Source organism: Anas platyrhynchos, chromosome 1 (assembly GCF_047663525.1).
Source record: "Anas platyrhynchos isolate ZD024472 breed Pekin duck chromosome 1, IASCAAS_PekinDuck_T2T, whole genome shotgun sequence".
In the NCBI taxonomy this organism is placed as follows: domain Eukaryota; kingdom Metazoa; phylum Chordata; class Aves; order Anseriformes; family Anatidae; genus Anas; species Anas platyrhynchos.
Window position 1 is genome coordinate 13990475 of NC_092587.1, and position 20882 is coordinate 14011356.

The following is a 20882-nucleotide window of genomic DNA, read 5'->3' on the forward strand; positions in this document are numbered from 1 at the left end:
TTACAATTTTGCCTTTGAAATGTGCACCTTTTGGAGTTCACCTCAATCTAATTAGGTCTCTTTTTCTCCTGGGGAGATGAGGGACTGCACTAACAGTGTCTGAACTGCAGGGTTGGCCACCCTGGTGCCCCATACAATCCAAGCTGGATGAGTGGTGGGGAAGAGGAGCACAGAGGCAGTTCTCAGCCATTGCTGTATATTATACTCCTTGTAGTGGCAGTACACCAAATTGCTGCTTGCAGAGAGTGCCCCTGAAAAATGCAGGTGCAGGGGTGCCAGGCGGGAGCAGGGGAGCCGTGACACCAGCTGGCTGCCAGCTCGTCAGGCTCAGCACTCATTCCAGCCTGCAATTTCAGGCAAGTGTAGCTGCTCATCCCAGGGTTGAATTTAGGTCGCCACTTATCTTTGAACATTTTTAATGATTGCCTACCACATTTGCTAATGATAAATGCTCAACGTGGGGGGAATTTTCAGGCATGATATTGCTAAGAGCGGTGGGTGCTGAGTAGTGCTGGCGGTTTCCAGCACCTGCTGAAGAAAGCAGGAGGGAGACGGTGGTCCCCCAAAACACAAGGCTTTGGATGGGACACCAGGAGACCCATGCTCAGGTGGTGCAAAGGAAGTGCTCATCCTCTGCAGCAGTGCCCTCCGTTGGCCATGCAGGTCAGAGGAGAAGGACTATGGCAGTAGCATCAGCTGGAAGACATCTTTTCTTAAGGACAGGGTGGAAACTCTCTTGAACTTAATTACAATGGCTCTACTATTAAACTTACGCATGGCATTTCTCCAATACTTACATAAATGATTTTATTCTAGTCCTGCATAACTGTTATTCCTGATTTATACCGGTCTGAGACCTGAATCTCAACCCTTATCTAGTGTGCTGCACAGTAATTTGTCCTAGAATAGCCTGGTTTTGCAAGTGGACATTGTAATGAGAGCTGTTCCCTGTATAATAATTTTGCTTCAGAAATTGATTACTCATGATTCCTATCAGATCTGAATTGCAGATATCTGGGGGAATATAGCACCAGGATATTTTAGATCTAAATTGCCCTACTATCTGTTCTACTGCATCTCTCTTCTAAAGCAGACTTTATGTTATAAATTACTTTATAGATTTGTAAGGCATGGCATAGAATCATTATATACCCTGTAAGTGCTTTAAAATTAATTTGTTCTTGAATGTGTCCATGTATGAATGAATTTGACATAAGCCTTTCAATTTTATGCTCTGCTACAGAAAGTGTACAAAGTAAAAACTGTAAATCAACCTCCACACTTGCTGAAATGACTGCTCAGCTACGAAAAGAGTCTGCCTGATATTTAAAGAAGATTTAGATACAAAAATAATAATGTGTGCAAGAGAGCTGCCATACAGCTTTGGAACTTTCCAACCTAAAAATGGTGAGATCTGTGACACGGCACCCATGTGCAGATCCTTTGGGTTTGGGCTGGCTCACAGAGTGGCAAAGACCATGGAAATGAGGTTGTGACCATACTGTCTTGACTACTGTGTTGGTGGAGCTGAAATATTCCCCAGCAGCCTTCCTGTGTGTGCAGGAGTAGCTCATGGGCATGGGATGTCACAAAGTGGTGGTTTAGATGCACGTGGTGTTTAGAAGCATTGAACAACGTTTAATAGCATCAGCAGTTTTAGTACTTACTTTTATTAATTAAAAGTGCCACTGGGGGTCATAACACATTTATGGATTTGGGTCAAATTCAGCAATAGTTGTATCCGAGAAATAGTTTCAACCTAGGTGGTTGCTTCCCTCTTCCCTGCCAGGTGTACTGGTGATGGTGCAGGACGTGTGGCTCCAGCCCACCTCTTCCCTAGGAAAGAGGAGCTACCACTGCCCACCCTACAGGACAGCCACAACACATCCATCATGCTGCCAGGAAATACGGGGGAAAGTGCCTGAAATTTCTTCTTTCAATGTGGTTTAATATGGTGTAAGGGGCCTCAGTGGTCATTGCCACCAGACACAAACCCAGCAGTGCTGTACCCAACCGGAGGCTGCAGCAGGAGGTAGAGTCACTCTAGCGTGTGCCTTTTCCCTTGTGACTGCTGCATATTTGCACAGTTGCACTGAAAAGTAAAACAGCCACCACAGGAGAGCTGGAGAACATCTTATTCCAGGTGACTTCTGGCTGGAGTTGGAGAACATCTCTGGTAAAAGAAAGCTTTGCCTCAAATCCATGCAGTCAGCAGAATCCTCACTGAATGCCCTTTCCTTCGAGGACCAGGTCAGGGAAGAAAGGCTGCCATTTGACTCTTCTGCTTCATGGTGCCAGATTTTTTTCCTCTGCTTTTATAACTCATCCCTCAAATCTTGTATTTAGCTGATCTGAAATTTTTAGGTTTTCTTTTCAGAAGGTTGATAGAAAGCTTCCTTTTTTCCTGGTTCTGCTGCTGAACCAAAAATAAAATCAATAGCTGCTACAGTTCCAGCAGAGAGATCCCGCACTCATGCTGCAGTGAGTGATACGGGGAGTCTGGGGAGACCTGAGACAAAAGCAACAACTTAAAAGGGAAAGAAACTAAAAGGGACCTGGCCCAACTGCCGTGGAGATAAATATTGAAATTCCTGTTGACAGTAGTGATTCAGCAAAGAGATCTTTGTCCTTAATATCACAGGTGAGTTTACTACATAAGGATAAAACATATGCCTCAGAAGCAAAACCAAAACATTTGAGAGGGGAAAGAACTTCAAGAACTGATTTTTTAAAAATCATACAATGACAATAGCAACACAAAGGGATGAAAAGTGAAGTTGTGTTTAAACACAATTATTAAAGAGCTGCTTAATCAGAAGTATTACTTATACCCAACTCTTTTTTTTAAAAAAGCAGCTTTTTAGGCAGGCAATTATCCTTATTCCTAATTATCCTAGTATACAAGTTATATTAATAATGCTATTAATGAATACCTGCATGAAAAATGTTTGGTTCTTTTTTCAGGTGTGGTTTGTTGTTTTTTTCCAAAGTCAATAGAGAAACCTTTTCTTCAAATTTTTGTGTTAAAAATGTGGCAGAACTACTGCTACCCTTGCCACTCAGCCTTGCTAGAAGCCTCCCCGGGGTAGCTCCAGGATGCCAGCAGGCACTCAGAGCCTCACGCTCTGGTTCCTGCTTTGCTGACAGCTACGTGCTGCCTGCTCTGATGCAGAAACCAAGTCAGAGCTCTTTCTGTTCATCCCTCTGCCAAGCAGTGTGTGAGAAGGAGAAAAATGCCTTCTCCTTCTCTCTCCAGGCTCCAGCAATGAAGGTTGGCCTGGCTTTACAGTCTCCATCCAGCAAAGCTTTTAAATGTGTGATTAATCCATCCCCATTTACTTTTAGTAAAGTGCAGACACAGCTAAATTTTGTCAAGTGTGACCTGGAAGCGTATTCCAATTAAGGCATTTTGGTAAGTGCTTTGGTGAGCAAGGATGGGCAGCTGATATGGGACCACAGAAGGGCAGCAGGGAAGGGGAGACAGGCATCCAGTTGCATTGAGGCAGCGGGGACTGAGAGGGCTGAGAGTCAGCCTGTGACTCCAAAAGAACACTTCTATTTCAGTACTTTTGATGGCTCCAGTGGCACCTTCTCCAAGTAACTTCACTTCACTGTGCCATTAGAACAGAGTTAATAACAGTGACCTCCTTAGCAATGCCTCTCTGAGATTTACCCAAAGAGCACATTGTGAAAGCCAAGTATTAATGAACTTTAGTGAGATTACCTGACTTTGGTAGTAATTTCCGTTATCTCTCTCAAAGTTGTTTGAAGTCCTCATTTCTGACCTTGGAAACACAGCTAGGAACTCTCTGGTGTCTTCTAATACTTCACATGTTCACGGTCAGGATCTGCCCCACTGGGGAAAGGATGTGAAAGGAGATGTGAGTGAGGGTGAAATGCTCAGCACATGGGCTTAGATTAACCCTCCAAACATCACAAGAAGATTTATGGGCAGCCAAGACACAGCTCTTCAACTAGCAGCAGGCTGCATGTCACATTCATGTGACCCAGCATCAACAACGACCAAAGCAAAAATGCCAGCTTTGGGGCAAGTTGTTTTCAAGAATAAAGACAATAGCATGGATGGGAAGGAAGATGAGAAAAAAAATGAACAGGATAAATAACAACCAGTTTCCAACTGTGGAAAGATCATGGTGGAGGATGTGCAGGAGGAAGAGATGAGAGGACGATGCTCCCGTTGGAATGGGGAAATGGAGAGGGAGGAGAGCTGGGCTCGGTGGAGAGGGCTGTGTGTGGGAAAGGAAGTGTTTCACTGGAGAAGAAGTGAAACATTTCACTGGAGAAGAAGAGGGAGGTAATGAAGGAAAAAGGGGCAAGATTTCATTTTTTCTGAAATTACAGAATATATAATGGCTGTGACTGTTCTTACAGCTGGATTTAAAGGGAAGATGTTTATGGAGATTAAAAGAATTGACAATAATTATCAAGAAAAGAAATGATAGAGAATAACAATAAGGTTGTTGTTCAAATGTGAACCTACAAACAAGTCGTATTATTCTGTTAGGACCCATGGGCCTCATCCCACTGCCAGATGATTTGAGCTTCTTTTGAGATCTGCTGTAAAGCCTGACACTCAGCACCACGCAGGGCTGAGCCAAATGAAGCAGGGCACTAATTCCCAAATTATGTGCCCAGAGTACTCCCTGATACCCAGGCAGCCTGACACCACGACTGCTACCTGCCTTTGGTACGTGGGCTGGTAATTCACTGGTAGGTTGGTAAAAATGACTCTGATGATCCCCATTCGGAAACCTGTCCTCTGCAAAATGCTTCAAAGGAAAGATTCGTCGTAGGAGATGTGCATAACCAAAAAGTGCTAAAGACTTTATTGTTCAAGAAAAATGTATGAATCGCTGTCATCTAAAATAAGCAGCTAGTGCGGTTTGATGTACGGCAGAAACTTGCTGGATGTTACAAAAATAGCCCCTTGTATTAATCTGACAGGTCTGGCCCCCATGGAGGTGCACAAAGCCTTAGCACTAGCTAATGCCTTCTGATGATGCCTTGCTGAGTCACTACATCACCAGCTCCTGACATAAAGTCTTTGTCTAAATATACACTATGTGCTTCTCTAATTGCTGTTATGTGTAAAATAGGGCATGCGAGGATGGTACAGGTTTCAGTGGCTGAACTGTGATATTTAATTATAAGAAATGAAATCTCAGCATCATAAAGATTGCTTCCATTAGGGATCCAACAAGGCTTCTAATGTCTTACTGCAAGATGTCTGTGGCTTTAACTCACTCAAATCTTTCCTTTTCCATCAACAGTAGAATTTCATCTTAAGAAACAAATTAAACAAATACTTTTTATACCAAATATGCTTAACCTAAAGCTTTCTCCCTATTATTTCATAAATGCTTTGAGATTATAGAGGCTCAGCCAGCTTAGTAAAGATGAATTGCGTGTGATCCTGAGAATACAACCATTGCATTAGTTATTCTTCCTTTCAGTTGTGTTAGGCTTTTTGTAAATAATCAGCATGTTTAATCAATGGAGACTAATTAAGAAGACACATCAGGGCAAGTTTTACTGTTGTATTAAAACCTGTTCATTGCCGTAGGCAAGACATCATCAGTATTTCTAGATGCAAATTACTACCTGTGATGCACATCATGGAGAATTTTACCGTAACCATTAACAAAGTAAAAAGAATGTTTTCACTGGATACAAACAGCAATACCCAGCTTTACAACTGCATAACCAAATGCAAAATTTACCCATGTATATGATATTTGAGAAGAAGGGGATTATAACAAAATTGATTATTTCTTCCACCAGCTCTAAATTCAAGGATCCCAAAAGACAAACAATTCTCTTTAGGTTTGCTCTAGAGCAAGACTGCTTTACACACATTCAAATAAAAAGTCAAGTGCTAACATCAGTTATGCCACTGTAAATATGGACTTTCTTTGGTGACTTTAATAGATTTTTCCTAAATTCACAATAGTAAAAAAAACATTTGCCACTGTCCCAAACTGCTGATTTATATGCCAAATAATAGGGTAGAATAAATGCCACTTAGGGCCAGATCTTTATTCGCACAAACAACTGCATTGATTTAAATAGGATCAATCAAGGCAGCACGATTCTCCGAGGCGATGTCTGCGTTAGCAGGAGGAGCAGCACTGCAGGGCGAAGCAGCTGGTGCTCGGGGCCCAGAGCCCGCACCAGCGGGTTGGTACAGAGAGGTCGTTATTTCAGCTGAGCTCCTGCTTGGCCCCATGGCTGCCAATTATCGGCTGGAACAAGCACAGTGAGTGGGAAATTCACCTCAGAAATGTTCTCCCGATCCCAGACAAAACATGAGTGTGGGCACATCCCTGGGTGGCCCTGAGCCTGGCAGTATTGTGTGAGCGTTGCAATGGTTTACCTAGGAAAAGCAGCTGGGGACCAGTATTCCCAGTTCATCACCAACTTGCGGGTTGTTCCCATGACTGGACTTGCTCAGAAGCGACCCAGCCACTATATACACTTAACCCGCTTAAAAGCCTGTACTGTATGTGTATTTTGGGGTACAGACTGATGCAGAAAGTAAGGCCCAGTGAGAGGTACATCCCTTGCTGAATGATGCCAAGAAGGCACCAAAAGGAGGACAAGAGTTTTATGTCTGAGCATAGCAAAACATAATCAAACAATTAAGGACCAGAAATGATTCTTCCTATGGCTAGGTGATGTTTATGCACACACAGAGAGGAAACAGTCTTTAACGTAATTAAAAGGTTGTCAGGAGCATCTCCTGCTGAGAGAAGTTGTCTGGAGCTTGAAGTGCCCCAGGAGACTTGAAAAGGGAAACTGACTTCACTTGCATACGTTTTGTGCTAACCGGGTGGTAACTAAGCCTTCATCTCCACGGGGATGGCAAGCCTCAACCAAGGCCCACGGGACAGGCGATAAGTGCCTGAGCTCCCCTGGACCTTCTTCACAGCATCTTGGGGGTGAGATTGCACGTCCCTTGGTGGCTGCACAGCCAGCGTGTCCCGGGGGCAGGAACAGGAGCAGGAATGTCTCCAGGTACCCTGGGGAAAGCTCGCGTGTCTGAGGAAAGGCAGAGTACAGGGAGGAAAGGAGTTTCCATCGGTGCGTGCTTCAACAGGGTTTTTGGCTTTCCTAGGACTTCTCCCAGGTGTGCCAAATTGTTGTAATGCTGCTGACTTGTAATGACTGCACCCCAGTCTGCACCAAACAGCCCCGGCTCCACCTGACCGGGATGTGCGGGCAGGCAGCCAAGTGCAATTACATCCCTACAAATGCCTAATTGTTGCTCTTGCAACACAGGAGGTGAAAACTAAAATAGGGGAAAAAGTAAACTGCTGTCAATATCACTTATTGGCCAAGGTATTTTACCTCACTTTTGTTTTCCCAGCACTATAGAGAAGAGAGCTGTTCTGCTTTATACATCAGTACTCAGCCAATGTACATGCCCTTCAACATCCCTGTTCCATTTTTCATTGCCTAAATAAAGGAAGGAGGCAAGCCAGCTCCTTTTTTCAGGAGGCTGTCCAGTCACAGTACACATGTAGTCACAGCTTCCAAGACAGATAGAAATCCAGCAAAATATTTTTTGTTTGTTTTGTTGTTGTTTTTTAAATCTTACTGCTTACTGTGAAGCTTTAGAAAAGTTAATATTTTGATTGGTTTCACCAGGAACATGTCAGTAGTTTAATCAATCCATTTAGATACTGCTCCTATGTGTCTAATTTTACTGGTGCATCTTACATTTCTTCTATATTAGTTTCAGTGAGAAAATATGTCTGATGCTTTTGGCTACTTGTGGTTTATACGTCAGCTTCACTTCTGAATTCTTAAATTATTTTCCAAACAGTTTTTAGATGATAGATATATTTTTATATATTTTAGATGATAGTGGAACCATTGATCTGTGTTCTTGTTTAAGAAATGATTGCTTTAAGATTCAAATTCTATTTTAGCATCTCCTTAGGGGTTCCTCTTGAGCAGCAGAAATTTAGCCCAATTGATTGCTCTGCCACTCCTGCAAGAGGGACTCTTCCTTCTTCCATGCTTGTCACAGATTTTTAGCTGTTCAACAGTGTCATATATAGATGTGCAAGCACACTTTTTTCTCTTGATATAAATCCTTCAGCTTCTGGGTGACCTTTTGTACCTTTCCTGATCAGACACAAAAGATTTATGCACTTACGTAAAGTACCGTAAACTGACAATAAACTATCTGAGTAGGTGATAGAAGATACTGTCCTCTGAGGTCTGAAGTATCTTCAGGTTCCCCTGGGCTGCCTTGGGGCACCAAAGGTGTAGGATCTCACCAGAGCAGACTTCCATGGGTGCATTATTAAAAACATAAACTGCAGCCGCCCTTCAGATCTAAGCAATTAGGATGTCTTGTGCATATACGGCTTTGGTAGCCTGGGTTCTTTCAGATAGTACCAATGTTTTTGGAAGTATGATCAAAAATCATGAGCAATGTATCATCAAGGTTCAGATATAGTACTTTATTACTCTTATATCTCATCTAGAAGAAATACTTCTGTAGATCTTTATTTACTGACATGGTTTTATCTTTAATCTAAATCATTGCTTTGATTTGTGCATTTTTATTATTATTTTACACCCTTATTCAAATATTTATGAAGAAGCAGGGTTAACGTAGTGCTTACATTGTCCACTGATCAAAAGATGTTACTAAGATTTTTTTTCTATAATGACAGATTAAAAAAAAAAGGCAAGACAATAATTTTAGATTACTTTGCTTTTTTTATGTATTTATTTATATTCTGTCACTATTTGTTCTCTGTTAATCTAAGTTTTTTCATCCACCTCCTCAGTAACCCACTGAATCACTCCTGGCTTTCAGAAAGTTCCCTGTCTGGATAAACTGAGACAGAAATCCAAACAATTCACACTCTCCACACTGTAGCAAATAATGAGATTGATTATAAATTATACTACAATGTGTGAAATCTCATTTGATTATACCTTAACTATTCTGTTTTTCCCTCCCTACCTCACAGATGATGGAAATGCTTAAAACAAGTTAAGGTAGTGTGACACAGACTAATGTAAGTGTGAGCATGGCATCCAGGGGACAAGCTGTGAAATGTTTGCGCGCTTCTGCCAAAATACATTGCATGGCTTTCTGCTGTTGTCTTGTGTTTCTGATGTTAGGCGGCATGTTCAGCAACATGTAAGTGTTCCATTTGATTTTTATATTCCCGGCTTTGGTTTTGTACAGTCTTAATAATTTGCCTTTTTCAGTAGCTTGTGGCAACTGCTTAGTGGCAAATCTGCAAGCTATGTATGTTATTTTGAGTAGCGTTAAGAAGCCCCTACAAGGATCAGGGCTGTGTTGGATATGGCTCCTCAGAAACCTGCTGTAGAATTATTTAAGTCTGAAATTCAAATGGATCAGAAACGGTATCTACACTTCTCCTGTGCTTGTTGCTGAAAAGCAGCAGCTCCCTGTTTGCCTTTTCCAAAATTTAAGCCTGATACTTGTGCATCTGGCTGCTGCGTACAGCTCTGCTATGCACATCTGGGCCTTCGCCATGTGAATGCTTTGTCACCACTCTTCTGTTGTACAACATCTTACTTCATGTGACAGATGCCACGCTGGAATTAAAAATGCTATGTTTTCACAGTACTCTGTTTAAAAAAAAAAAAAAAAAAAAAGACTACTATGAACAAAGAGAAATTGTGGATGCCCCATCCCTGGAGGTGTTCAAGGCCAGGCTGGATGGGGCTTTGGGCAACCTGGTGTGGTGGGAGGTGTCCCTGCCCATGGCAGGGGGTTGGAACTGGGTGGTATTTTAGGTCCCTTCCAACCCAAATTATTCTATGATTCTAAAAATGATACAATCCTTTGTTTACATATTGATTTAATCTTACTGTTTATAACACTTATGAAGGTGACACAAACCACAGTATCTTTGAAACATATTTATCCACATGGGAGTCCTGGTGCTGTCTAGTATTGAGAAGAATAGCTCAGTTATTCCCCGCCTGGGTTTCTGTTTGCCTGGGATTGCCACTGTTGTCTTAAGTGCACCGTATTTTTTTACCATGAGGATGATCAAGCATTGACCAGGTTGCCCAGCCAAGGTAGTGTCATCTCACCCCTGGAGATTCTCAGAACTTGACTGGACGTGGCCCTGAGCAACCTGTTCTAGTTGGAACTTCTTTGAACAGGAGATTGGACTGGATTGTCCTCCAGAAGTCCTTTTCTACTTAAATTTTTCAATGATTCTACAATTGCCTGACTGTGTTTGTGGAGAGTAGAGTAAAGCTACCAAAATAATTTTCACTGTGCTTTAAGTTATCATTTGAAGCTAGATCACCAGAGGTCAATGCACCAGTCACTGTTCCACTTTTCTGAATAATAAAATGCTAGTTTTTACTCTCAGTATAACCACTTCAGATACTTGCAACCAAGCTACACACAAAGATATTTGTTGTGTTTTCTTATCCTGCCACGAAAACATCACTCTGTTGTACACTATACATGTAATATGTATGGAGTTACAGCAGGTGTTGTGTGGGAGCAGAATGACTTATCAGAAACATATCTACTTTCAAGTTATTGGACCTATGCCAACTGACACTGACTGCTGTCTACGTGATGTTTTTTACAGTTTTTCTCAATTTTGCCATGTAAGATCCCTACCTCTGTTCTTTAAGACACTAATGATTAATGCCAGAGCTGAGAAAATCCACCTGGTGAGCAAGGTCACCTTCTCTATCGTCAGTAACAAAGGAAAACACCAGGCTAACAAGGCTAAGGAAGTCCTAATTAACATCAATGGTGAACTAAAAGCTAGGGGAAAACAGAGCAGGCAAATTAAGACCCTACAGAGGTAAGATTATTTTTTGAAACCATTGCAAAAGCAGCCTGGAAGCTCTATTTTCAAATACAGTTAATGCTGGGGATGGGTTGCAGAAAAGCAAGAAGTCAATAGCAGTTTTGTGATTTCAGTGCCTCCCTCTCCTGGGTGAGTTCCTGCAAGCAGTCAGAGTCTCTGAGACTCAGATGAGGCCCCGAGGCAGGAACGCTGTAGACCCTTGTTACTACTTGCTAAAAAGTCATCGTGCTCCTTCTTCAGCTCTTCAAGTCTCGCTGCACCGTGCCACAATAACAAGAAATAGTCCATCCTCCTAAAGCACCTAGTTAAGCATTTTTGCTCCCATTTTCTTCTCTAATCTATTCTTGGTCCAAAACTCAGATTACCCAAACTGGGCTAATTCCCCTCAGATGCCACTTCCCTCTTCTCAGCTCTGAGAGCGAAGCAGGGAAACAATTCCCTAAAGGTACTGCGAGCTACCACTGTTGGGGAAGCTTTAGGACAAATCAGTCAAACTTGGCAGAAGTGACATTAGTGCAATTAGGCTGCCTTGGGACAAGGAGCAGTCTGCATGACCTCCTTAAGTCCTCTCCTGCTGCGTTTTTGCATGATCCTGTTATTTTAAATGATGTTAACAACTGCAGCCACAAAATTTAATCACCGTTTTAAATGGTGTGCACATTAAGTGCCTGACACCAGGACACAAATTCATCAGTAGGAGAGGGCAGACCTGCAGAACCGCCGCAGGCTGTTGGATGTCACCGTCTCACCTGTGTGCATACACACATGGGTGCAGGTCCACCACACACTGCTTCTGCCTCTCAGCATGGAAAAAGGATGATATCACGTAGTCAGCCAGCTTCAGCAGTTTCCACAGAGCCAGCCATCATGTCCAAAGGCCATCTGCTGAGCCTTTCTGCAACGCCATTAAGTTGTTAATTACTGTTCTTGAGAACAAGGAGTATAAGCTATCTGCACATAGTGCTGAAAACCTTGTGTTAAACAAGCATATAGTGACCAGAGTATCTCCCTTTTTTTGGTGTTTTCAGCTTAGAATCACAAGCCTGTTATCCCCAAGTCCCACTGGGTTGTGCTCTCTGCAAACCTGGTTGTCTTGGCTGGTTTCCTCTTCAAGCATCAGAGCATCCATCCTTCACCAAGTGCTCAACACAGCCACTTTCTGCAGTTACATCATTCTGAGCAAATGATAGGAATAGATTTTCGTTATTGCCTACAGCATTTTTATCCCTCATGCGAAGGCTAGCTCCTCAAAAAGTCATTCCCGGACTGCCATCGTTAATCAGAATGGCCCCACACAATTTCATTCAACCTTTGGCCATAGGCAGATCTGACCACGTCAGATTAGGAGTCTGGTTTTCAGCATACCCCCATACGTGGCTTCTCTCCACAGCCTTTCAGTAACACTAACACATGCCTTGGGATTTCCCACAACATTTTCCAGGCTTCCCAGGCAGGGCCACAGCTCCTTGCAGTGAATCTGTTGACACCACTGCTGCCTTCTCCAACAGCAACACTGAACAACAGCCAGTGCTCTCCAATACCATCAGGCTGCCCTGCTCTCTTCCTACTGCTTGTTTTCCTCTATTCTATGTGGTTAGATATTCTCTGCACCATGAAGCAAGGCTTGCCCTGAGCAGGGCATTTCTTGTGTCATGCCCTAACGCTGGCAGTCTTTTCCTAGTTGATATTTCTGCTGGTCACTGCCAGCAAGGTCTCCTGTCCCCACAAGGTCTTCTGTCCCAATATTTCCACTTAACCCATCCTGTCATGTTCACTCAAGCTGCTGCTGCCATGCCACCTTTGGAGCTCTGGGATCCATCCATAAAAACAAAACCAGAACAAAACACAACAGAAAGTAACACAGCATGCCCTGAACTGTCCTTTTCAGCTATGTGCTGCACCCTCCAGCATTGCCAGTTTTGTATGAGCTCAAAGTCTTATTACTCAGGGAGTAAACAAGGGTACATGAGTACTGCTGGAACAGTGCAGAGGCACAGCTCCCCTCTTCCTGATGTCCATATTCCTCACAATTTTAAAGAATGCCACTTTTTAACTGGAAGCAAAACTAGGGTCTACGCTTTCATTTTTGAAAGTGGTTGTGCCTAAAGCAAGCAGTGCAGTCCTGGGCAGTGCCTGCAGCCTATCCAGCATATTAATATGGCTTCAAGGGACCTGAAAGAACTTTACACAAATGGGGATGAGAGAAAGGCTGGACGCAGCCCAGCAAAGCACATTCTTTCCTGGAAGGGCGTAAGGAGCCCTAGCGAATTCAGCAGGATGATCCATGGGCTGAGAGTTGTGCTCCCATCTAAGTGGTTTTCTGGCTGAGCGCCAGAGACTGACTTGCTCCCAAAAGCCCATGGGACAGCTGGGAAAGCAAAATCTGCCCAGTGGAATATCAGCACCTCCCTTACCCAAAGGCTTGTCCTTCTACCTGATGTGTGTACATTGCAGGGTCTTTATCAATGATGGTGTAAAGCTCAGCTGACCTCAAACCTTCCTTCCCACAGCAGAGCAAATGTACAATTAGGGCTGCCCAGCCTTTCTGCATTGTGAATCCCCAAAATGCCAACCTTTTCCTATGGCCGATGGCTACAAGACAGATCATTATGATCTGAAGCAGGGCAAAGATCTTGGTGTAGTTCATAGACAAGGGCAGGGCCCTGTCCCACACTCAGCATGGAAGAAGCTTGGCTGGTCAACCCAACGTGGTCTGGCTGTGCTAGTGTCTGCAGCCCCAGAGCCTGCCCTGCCACAGGGTCTCCTGTGTCAGTTGGACACTGCCAGCCCTGCTGGAACCACAGTTCATGGGAGCCAGGGCTGAAACACTCACCACACATGGCCAAATGATCAGAGGTTATCTGCTGTCGCAGGGGTTGCATTTGCTGTGCATCGTTGGCTTGAAAGCCCTTCCTTCCTAACAGCAGTGAGTGAAATCCCCTCTCTGCACTGAGACTGCCCAAAGAATTTGACAGGCGAGAGGCAAAGAAACCTTGACAGAGCATTAGCGTCTTATCAAGCTGGCATTATATTAACCTGGCAAGTTATTATACATGAGGTGAGCTAGAAGTGGATAATACTGTTGTACACACTGCTTTACCTGTCTTCCTGACAAATGGCTATTTTGGATTTCCTGGCTGTCCAGTGGGCTCATCTTTAAGAGCATTTTTTTTTATCTTAAAATATATATTTCCTTTTGTAGCCTTAATGGCAATCATGCTAGTACCATGAGACCTAAAGTGCTCATCTTCATAATCACAGCACTTTTAGAAGAAAATGATCCTCTGAAAGACTAGAAACAGAAACTCTCTGCTGCTGCCCATGGAACAGGGTGTTCTTTTCCCTTTCCAGACTTCTGTTTCATATCAAAATGTTCACTGGAAACCATACTTCCTGCTGTCAAGAACCATCTTCAGCATACATGGAGTGGTGTAAATTGTAATTAAAAGGTTATTCCCACCTCTAACCTCTGTGCTGCATCTACAAAAATCACAGAATGCAAGAATATTCCCTGCTCGATGACATCTGTTGGTGAATTTGGTCCTCACTAGATGGAAATATGGATGAAGGCAAGAAGAAGGTATACCTCTATAGCTCTTCACTTCATCAACCAGTGAGAAAAGGCAGCAACTTTTTTTTTCATTTTGATATTGGCACTGGACACACAGAGCACCACCATCTGGATGCCAAAGAAATGCAGAAAAAAGTAATATCACTGAAATGAAGACATACAACTATCTTCAGCCTGTTATATATTAAGGGGAGTGCAGTCATTCTCCAGAATGCCTGAAGCCAGGTCTGAAAGCAGAGCTCATATATTCTCAGAGGTGCTTGAGCTCAGATCAGCTTTGAGGGGGAGAAAATATTGCTTCCATCCAGTTTGTGCCAGAGGAGATCTCAAGAAGTAAATCAAAGGACACTAGAGACAAATCTTTGATAAAAGCATATCAAAACTTTGCTTAATTTGTTTGCACTGCTGTTGTAAAGCAGACTCACTGGAGACAATATGATCTACAAATGGAATTTGTTACTAAATCAGGACATGACTTACAGGAAGGATAAGTAATGATTTCATCTAAGTCATTACATCTCCCTATCAATAGCGCATCTCTGTAGGGAGTGCACTCACCCCTGGATGAATATTTTATATGATGTAGGACAAACCTGAGATGCCTGACTCAAGGCCATGATAAACCCAACCATCCAAAAATCAGTGGGTCAGATGGTCCCTGGTAGAGAGCAGATGTGCACAATGTGTACAATCGATTGTATGTACAAAATCCAGCACATAATCCCTTCAGTCTGTACAAATTGTTTCTGCCCAGACACATGGGAAAGTAGCACGTGTTAAGAGAGCAGAGAAGGGATGTGGGTCCCTGTTTATGTGCATGCTCATGGGTACTGCAACATCCAACTCTGAATCATCCCAGGCACGTGCCCATGGGATTGGTGAGCCATGCAGCATGGACCAAGTGAGCACACTTCACATGGTGCATGGATCTGCACAGGTGCACCTCTGACCTGATAAACCTTTGGGGCAAACATCCAAAATCCTCAAATGCTTCTGAGACAACATTTATGAACAGAGAAAGAGTACATGTATGTGGTGGGGCTACAGTGGGTTAAAAATGTGGATGTTAGATAGCTTTTCAGAGATACCACTAAGAATTCTTCTAGCCTGACTTCTCCCTGTACACCCCATTTCTGTCCTTCATACTGTCAAAGTCTATTTTGTGCTCTTCTTCCTTCACCTGTTTTGATGCAGCTGTTTGCCACCATCTTCCTAAATCCTCCTTCCTTAGCAATGTCAACTTCTGGACAACTCCTTGAGTCCCCCAGAGTCTTCGGTGTTTATTTTTAAAAATACCTCCCTCCCTCCTCTGTAGGGAGATCTCTGCCCTCCAGGACTGTAAAGTCATGTTTTTATTTCATTATGCAGCTGTAACTAAAACTGACCCCCTTATCTTACCTCGCATGCCTATCCTGTTTGATTGTAGTTGGGAAAAATATTATCTTCTGCATCCAGGCAGCACAGGACTGCAGCAAATTTCCAGCATTATCACCATCTCTCCTCTCCTCTTGAGACCAATGCTGTCATTTAATCCTGCTGAAATTCCCTCTGCAGTGTCACACAAAAATATCCGTTATTATTTGTTCCCTCTCTAAGGCCCTGGTAGCTTCATCCTCAGTCTCTGTGACCTTCTCTGTTCTGGCCCTCTTGATGTTCACCTTGTCTTCCCTCAAAATGTCACAGCTAAAATTGATCCTTTGCTTCAGTTCCCCAACAAACCATGCTAAATCCTTCCATTTATTCACTTTCATCCTCTTTGTCAAGTTCATGGTCCAATCTGTCAAAAGTTTCCATAAAACCACTCTTATGGGTTTTCTGGGTGATTCCTCATTTACTCCAGGCCACCCATTTCTGAGGCCTACTGCAACACAGAACATCCTCCCCCGGTGCCACCTTCAGTGACCTTCAAACCATACCAATCTTCAAGTTTTCCACAGGTTTGAGCCATGTTCAGGAAATCACACTTATCTACGCCATTTTTGAGTCTATCTTTTGTCTTCCACTTTCTCCCGCCTCTTGCATTAAGGTGTTGCCTTCTGATGAGACACACGCAATAGCTCTCTTGCTCTGTCGTCCTCCATAGAGGCAACATATGTCTGGGGTGGCAGGAGGAGAAATCACTGCCTTGCTCCTGCCCAAGTTAGCATCGACTTTTCTTCAGAGTAAGCCAGAGTCAGTCTTCATCTGCCACTAGTTTCTGTAGCAGGGGACCTAAGTTCATCCTGAGTTGAAAATCTCCATTTTTTTAGGAGACACACAGCTGCTGCATGGCTCCTTCCTCCATTATAAAATTATTAGGAATGGAGGGTATTTTACATGCCTATAAAAGACCTGGCATTATATTTAAATTATATTATATTGTATTATATTATATTTATTGTATTACATTACATTACATTATAAGGGGAAAAATCCCTCTGGAAAATGAAAATGAATTTATGAATGACTTTTGAAACAGAAAAATGTGTCAGAATGTCTATGTCCAGAACCTTTTTTTTTTTTCATGGGGAAAGAAAAAAGGAAAGTGACAGCGTAACCACACAGTACTATCTGAGTAGACTCTGTCAAAGAGAGCTCTACATACTACCCACCATCCAGAGGACATTCACTCTGTAAGTACCTCTACCTTGTATATGGTGCTTGAGCTGGAATATGAAGCTTAAAAATATTTTCTGTAAGCTACACCATTTTACCTGAGCATCTTGTTTCAGCTCTGTGATTTACAAAATAAAGAAAAAAAATATTTGCCTGATGGCAGCTGCCTCTGACGTACTTTGTAATTAAGAAGTGAATTTTCAGACTCCTTAAAGACAGTGTTCATGACAGATTAGGAAGATCAGAGACGCCACAAAGATTTCTAAGTAACAAGAATTAATTGTGATTAAATGGATCACTGTAGAGTAGAGATTAGATTTCACAATTACATATCAAAATTAATAAACAAAAAAGAGTACACCTATTTTATACTAATGACTCAAGGAAGCATGAACAAGAGAAATTTATTCAAGTCTGTGGCCCACAATGATTATTGTAGGTGGCTGGCAATTTTGTGCACCTTGCACAAGACTGCAAGACTTGACAGGTTAAGTTTTTAGAGCTGGGATATGTAGACTTCATTTATTTATTTATATTTCCTCAATAATGAAGATATTGCAGAAGCTACATCCAAAATTGGAGTGTTTGAACAGGCTAATCCCATTTGGCCAGTATCAGCCATGATGGACATTATGTCCTGCAGCAAAAATTGTCAAATCATTTGTAATAGGTTTTCAGTGTTGCCAAATATGTGCAAGTCATAACTTAACTGCAATGCTCATACATTTTAAGTCTAATTAACTGTAGCTTGTATAAAATACTATGATGCTCCATTCACATGCTTGGAATTCAATTAATTTGTAGTTTACATGGTCCTAATAATAAATCTCTCTCCATAATCTTGGTCCAGAGACTTATAAAAGTGCACAGCTTTCCATCAGCTTTAAAGACGACTCTATCACTGACAGTGGTAAAGTTTATTGAGTCCCACAAAGACTGCCCCCTTCCCATAACCTTTGAAAAGCACATTGTATGAAAGGCAACAGGCAGTATTTATAGACTACCCACAAGAGCAAAAGCACAGGCCACTCAGACTTCCTTGAAAAAACTAAGAACCAGGCAGTAATTCTTGCCAGTGCTGGCCTGGGGATTTATATTAACACAGTAAATAGGCAATGTCACTTCTCTAGTGGAAAATCATCCAGTTTGGCTAAACACACTTCACCCTAGTAATGCTCGGAGCGTGACAGTCTCTTCCTACTACCTGTTGGGATAGGAGCTCCATTTGAGCATCCTGAAGACTTATTCCAGCTTCTTTTTAGAAACAGGAAGCTCAGTCAGTCAGCCAAATATGTGTTTAAACATTGTCTGATAGACACATCCTGGAGAAAAACATCAATATTTTGCTGAGAGGAACAAAAAAACATGGATCATATATTATTTTGGCAGGATTTGCTAAACACTGTACAATTATAGAATAGTATAGTCATGTTTCTTACTAAGGATAGCAGCTGTCTGGAGGAATCCAATTAGTTTTCATAGCCATTTAACTAGCTAATCAGAAATCCTCATGTTCTTATTTTTCCTCACCACCAGTGATATTACCAGAAGGTGCAGAAAATGTGCTTGACATAACTGTTTCCATGACCTGCAGAAACATCTCCCTTTCTGCTTTAGCTTGGGGCTCACACAAAAAATCTGTAAATCATGCTGTTGGAATTGAGGAGCCAGCCTTTTTTTTTTTTTATAATCTGAAACCACATGCAGCACTTGAAAAATTAATGACTGACTGGGTGAATGGTTCCTGCTGAGGAGTAAGAAGTTCGGTCAATGCTAATCCACCCTCAGGAGAGGAAGGTGGTTTGGTGGTTGACATCAGGCTGTGGATTGAGGTCAGGCAGGCAGCAACACCCTCTTCAACCTGGACTTCACTGTCCTATATTTCCTTCTCTGAGACCATACATACAAAAAGGGTTAACAAAGCAACTGAATATATTCATGGAAGAAAGCCAAGCAGATTTCTTCCATTCAACGATTTGTAGGAGTCTCCACAAGTCCAAGGGGCAAGCAGTTATATGGCTCAATATTCTGGGGAACCGTTCCCAGAGATATCCCTGTTCTTCTGCTCTGTCTTAGGCATCCGCTGCTGGCCACTGCCAGAAAAATAAGGTATGGATAGGGCCTCTGACCTGACCTCAAATGTAAAGTCAGCCACCCAGAGAATGCCCACTCCCCAAGGAGCATTGCTGGCTGTGGCTGCTCTCCTTCTGCCTTGGCCCTTCACGTACCCACATACTCCCACCGACCCACTGCTCGTATCATTGCAGTGATGTACCCATCACAGACATCCCAGCAGGGATCTGGGGCCCACAGGAGCACTGGTTCATCAGAACAGCCTTAGTTCAAACGCTCAGCCCAGGCCACTCTCACTTCCAGCACTGTGTCAGGTCTGGCCTGTGCAGCAGAGATCTGTTTTACGGATGTACACAACAGCCAGATTTATTTCTGTCTTTTGCCAGAGTGAGGAAATATATGAGGCGATACAACAAACAGTCTCCGTCAAGGCTACGGGAGGAAAGGCTGTAAGTCTCTGTCCCAGCCACAGCTCCGTCGGAAAGCAGGGCGTTTCGAAGCACGACACGTAACCACTTAATAAAACCAACCTGAGCCCATGGGGAACAGGCAGGATTTACAGGCGTTGTGCTGGGAAAGGCAATCCAGCCCTGGCAGTCAGCACAGCACAGTTAGCAAACACACACAATAGTTAATATTTTGAGGCTGTTTTAGATTCATTTGTGTATCTCGATAGATGACATTTCCAAGACATTACAAGTCTCTGCTGAGTTGGACCTATTATTAATTGTGAACAAGCAGCTGAACTTTGAAAAATCTTTGCGTGATGGAGAAATAAAGAAGCGAGGCTCCCAGAGTCATTTATGCAGGAGATGGTTATTCCCTGAGGTTTTTTATCAGCCTTCCAGTCCATCCAGCCAGAGGCCAACGCCTTGTGCCGCTAATGCACAAAATGGATCTGGAGACCTGTCTCTGCCTGGATGTGGGATCGGCTCCCTGCCCTTTGCCCAAGTCCATTTTCTCACCCATTTTAATTGCTGCAGCTAAGTGTGGCTGGGATTTTTTCATCCTGGGTGATGTTCCCTGCAAGTACAAGCTCCTCTGGGGCTGCTGTTCCTCGCTGGCTCCCAGGCTGCCTGGCTCACTGCTGTGGGGACACCATCCACTCTGTTCCCTGAAGATGTTCCAGCAAGCGCAGCCCAAATCCTGCAGGGTGGTGGGCACTCTCCCTGCTCCCAGGCACCCTGTGGATGGGGCAGATATCAGGCAGTGGGATAAATGGAGGTCTGTTATTTGAACCACTGCTGTACAGTAAGAGTTGGACAGGGGGGTTCACCAGGCTCATATCTGGAGCAACAGCTCCAGGAATTCAGGTGGAGGCTGTTAGGGGCTGCTGAAAGGGGTCCTGAGGAACACCAGTGAATAAGCAGTGCCTCTGAGAGCCACGCAGACAGTACAGTGCAGGGCATGTCCTGCTGGCCACACACAGAAACAACCTTTGCCATTAGATCCCTCCCGAAAAGCTGCTGAGGACAGACTTCCCTCCCCAACATCCTGCTTGCCCAGCTCTTCACCACAAGGAGCACAGGGAAAGTCCCGAGGGGCTTAAAGCTGCCGCTACCCAGAATTAGAAGGCAGGGAGGAATCACTAAGCAGTTGTTTCAGCCTCTGAGACATCTGCTTGGGTTTCTTAGCAACCCTGGGAAAAGAAGCCACCTGAGATGCGAGCTGTCTGGTCAAACCCCGCAGGCCAGGCTGAGGCTGCTCCTGCATCTCGGTGGCACGGCATGGCACGACCACGAGCCCCTCCAGCCTGCGAGCCAGAAGCGAGCCCAGTGGCTAGGAGT

The 20882-nt window shown here is 43.4% G+C and overlaps 1 protein-coding gene across 3 annotated transcripts in view; it reads left to right on the forward strand.

Moving 5' to 3' along the window:
- The window catches only part of LHFPL3 (LHFPL tetraspan subfamily member 3), a 248204-nt gene that overhangs the window by 204542 nt on the left and 22780 nt on the right, over nucleotides 1-20882 (forward strand). The window contains exon 3 of one of the 3 annotated variants that reach the window (XM_072032514.1): nucleotides 9012-9039. The exons of 1 other annotated variant lie outside the window; for it this stretch is intronic. In XM_072032514.1, the coding sequence (XP_071888615.1) occupies nucleotides 9012-9028 (17 nt within the window). In that variant the 3' untranslated portion in view covers nucleotides 9029-9039. Of the gene's footprint in view, nucleotides 1-9011; nucleotides 9060-20882 lie in introns of all 3 variants that reach the window. One more of the 3 variants, XM_027463872.3, reaches the window with a different exon arrangement.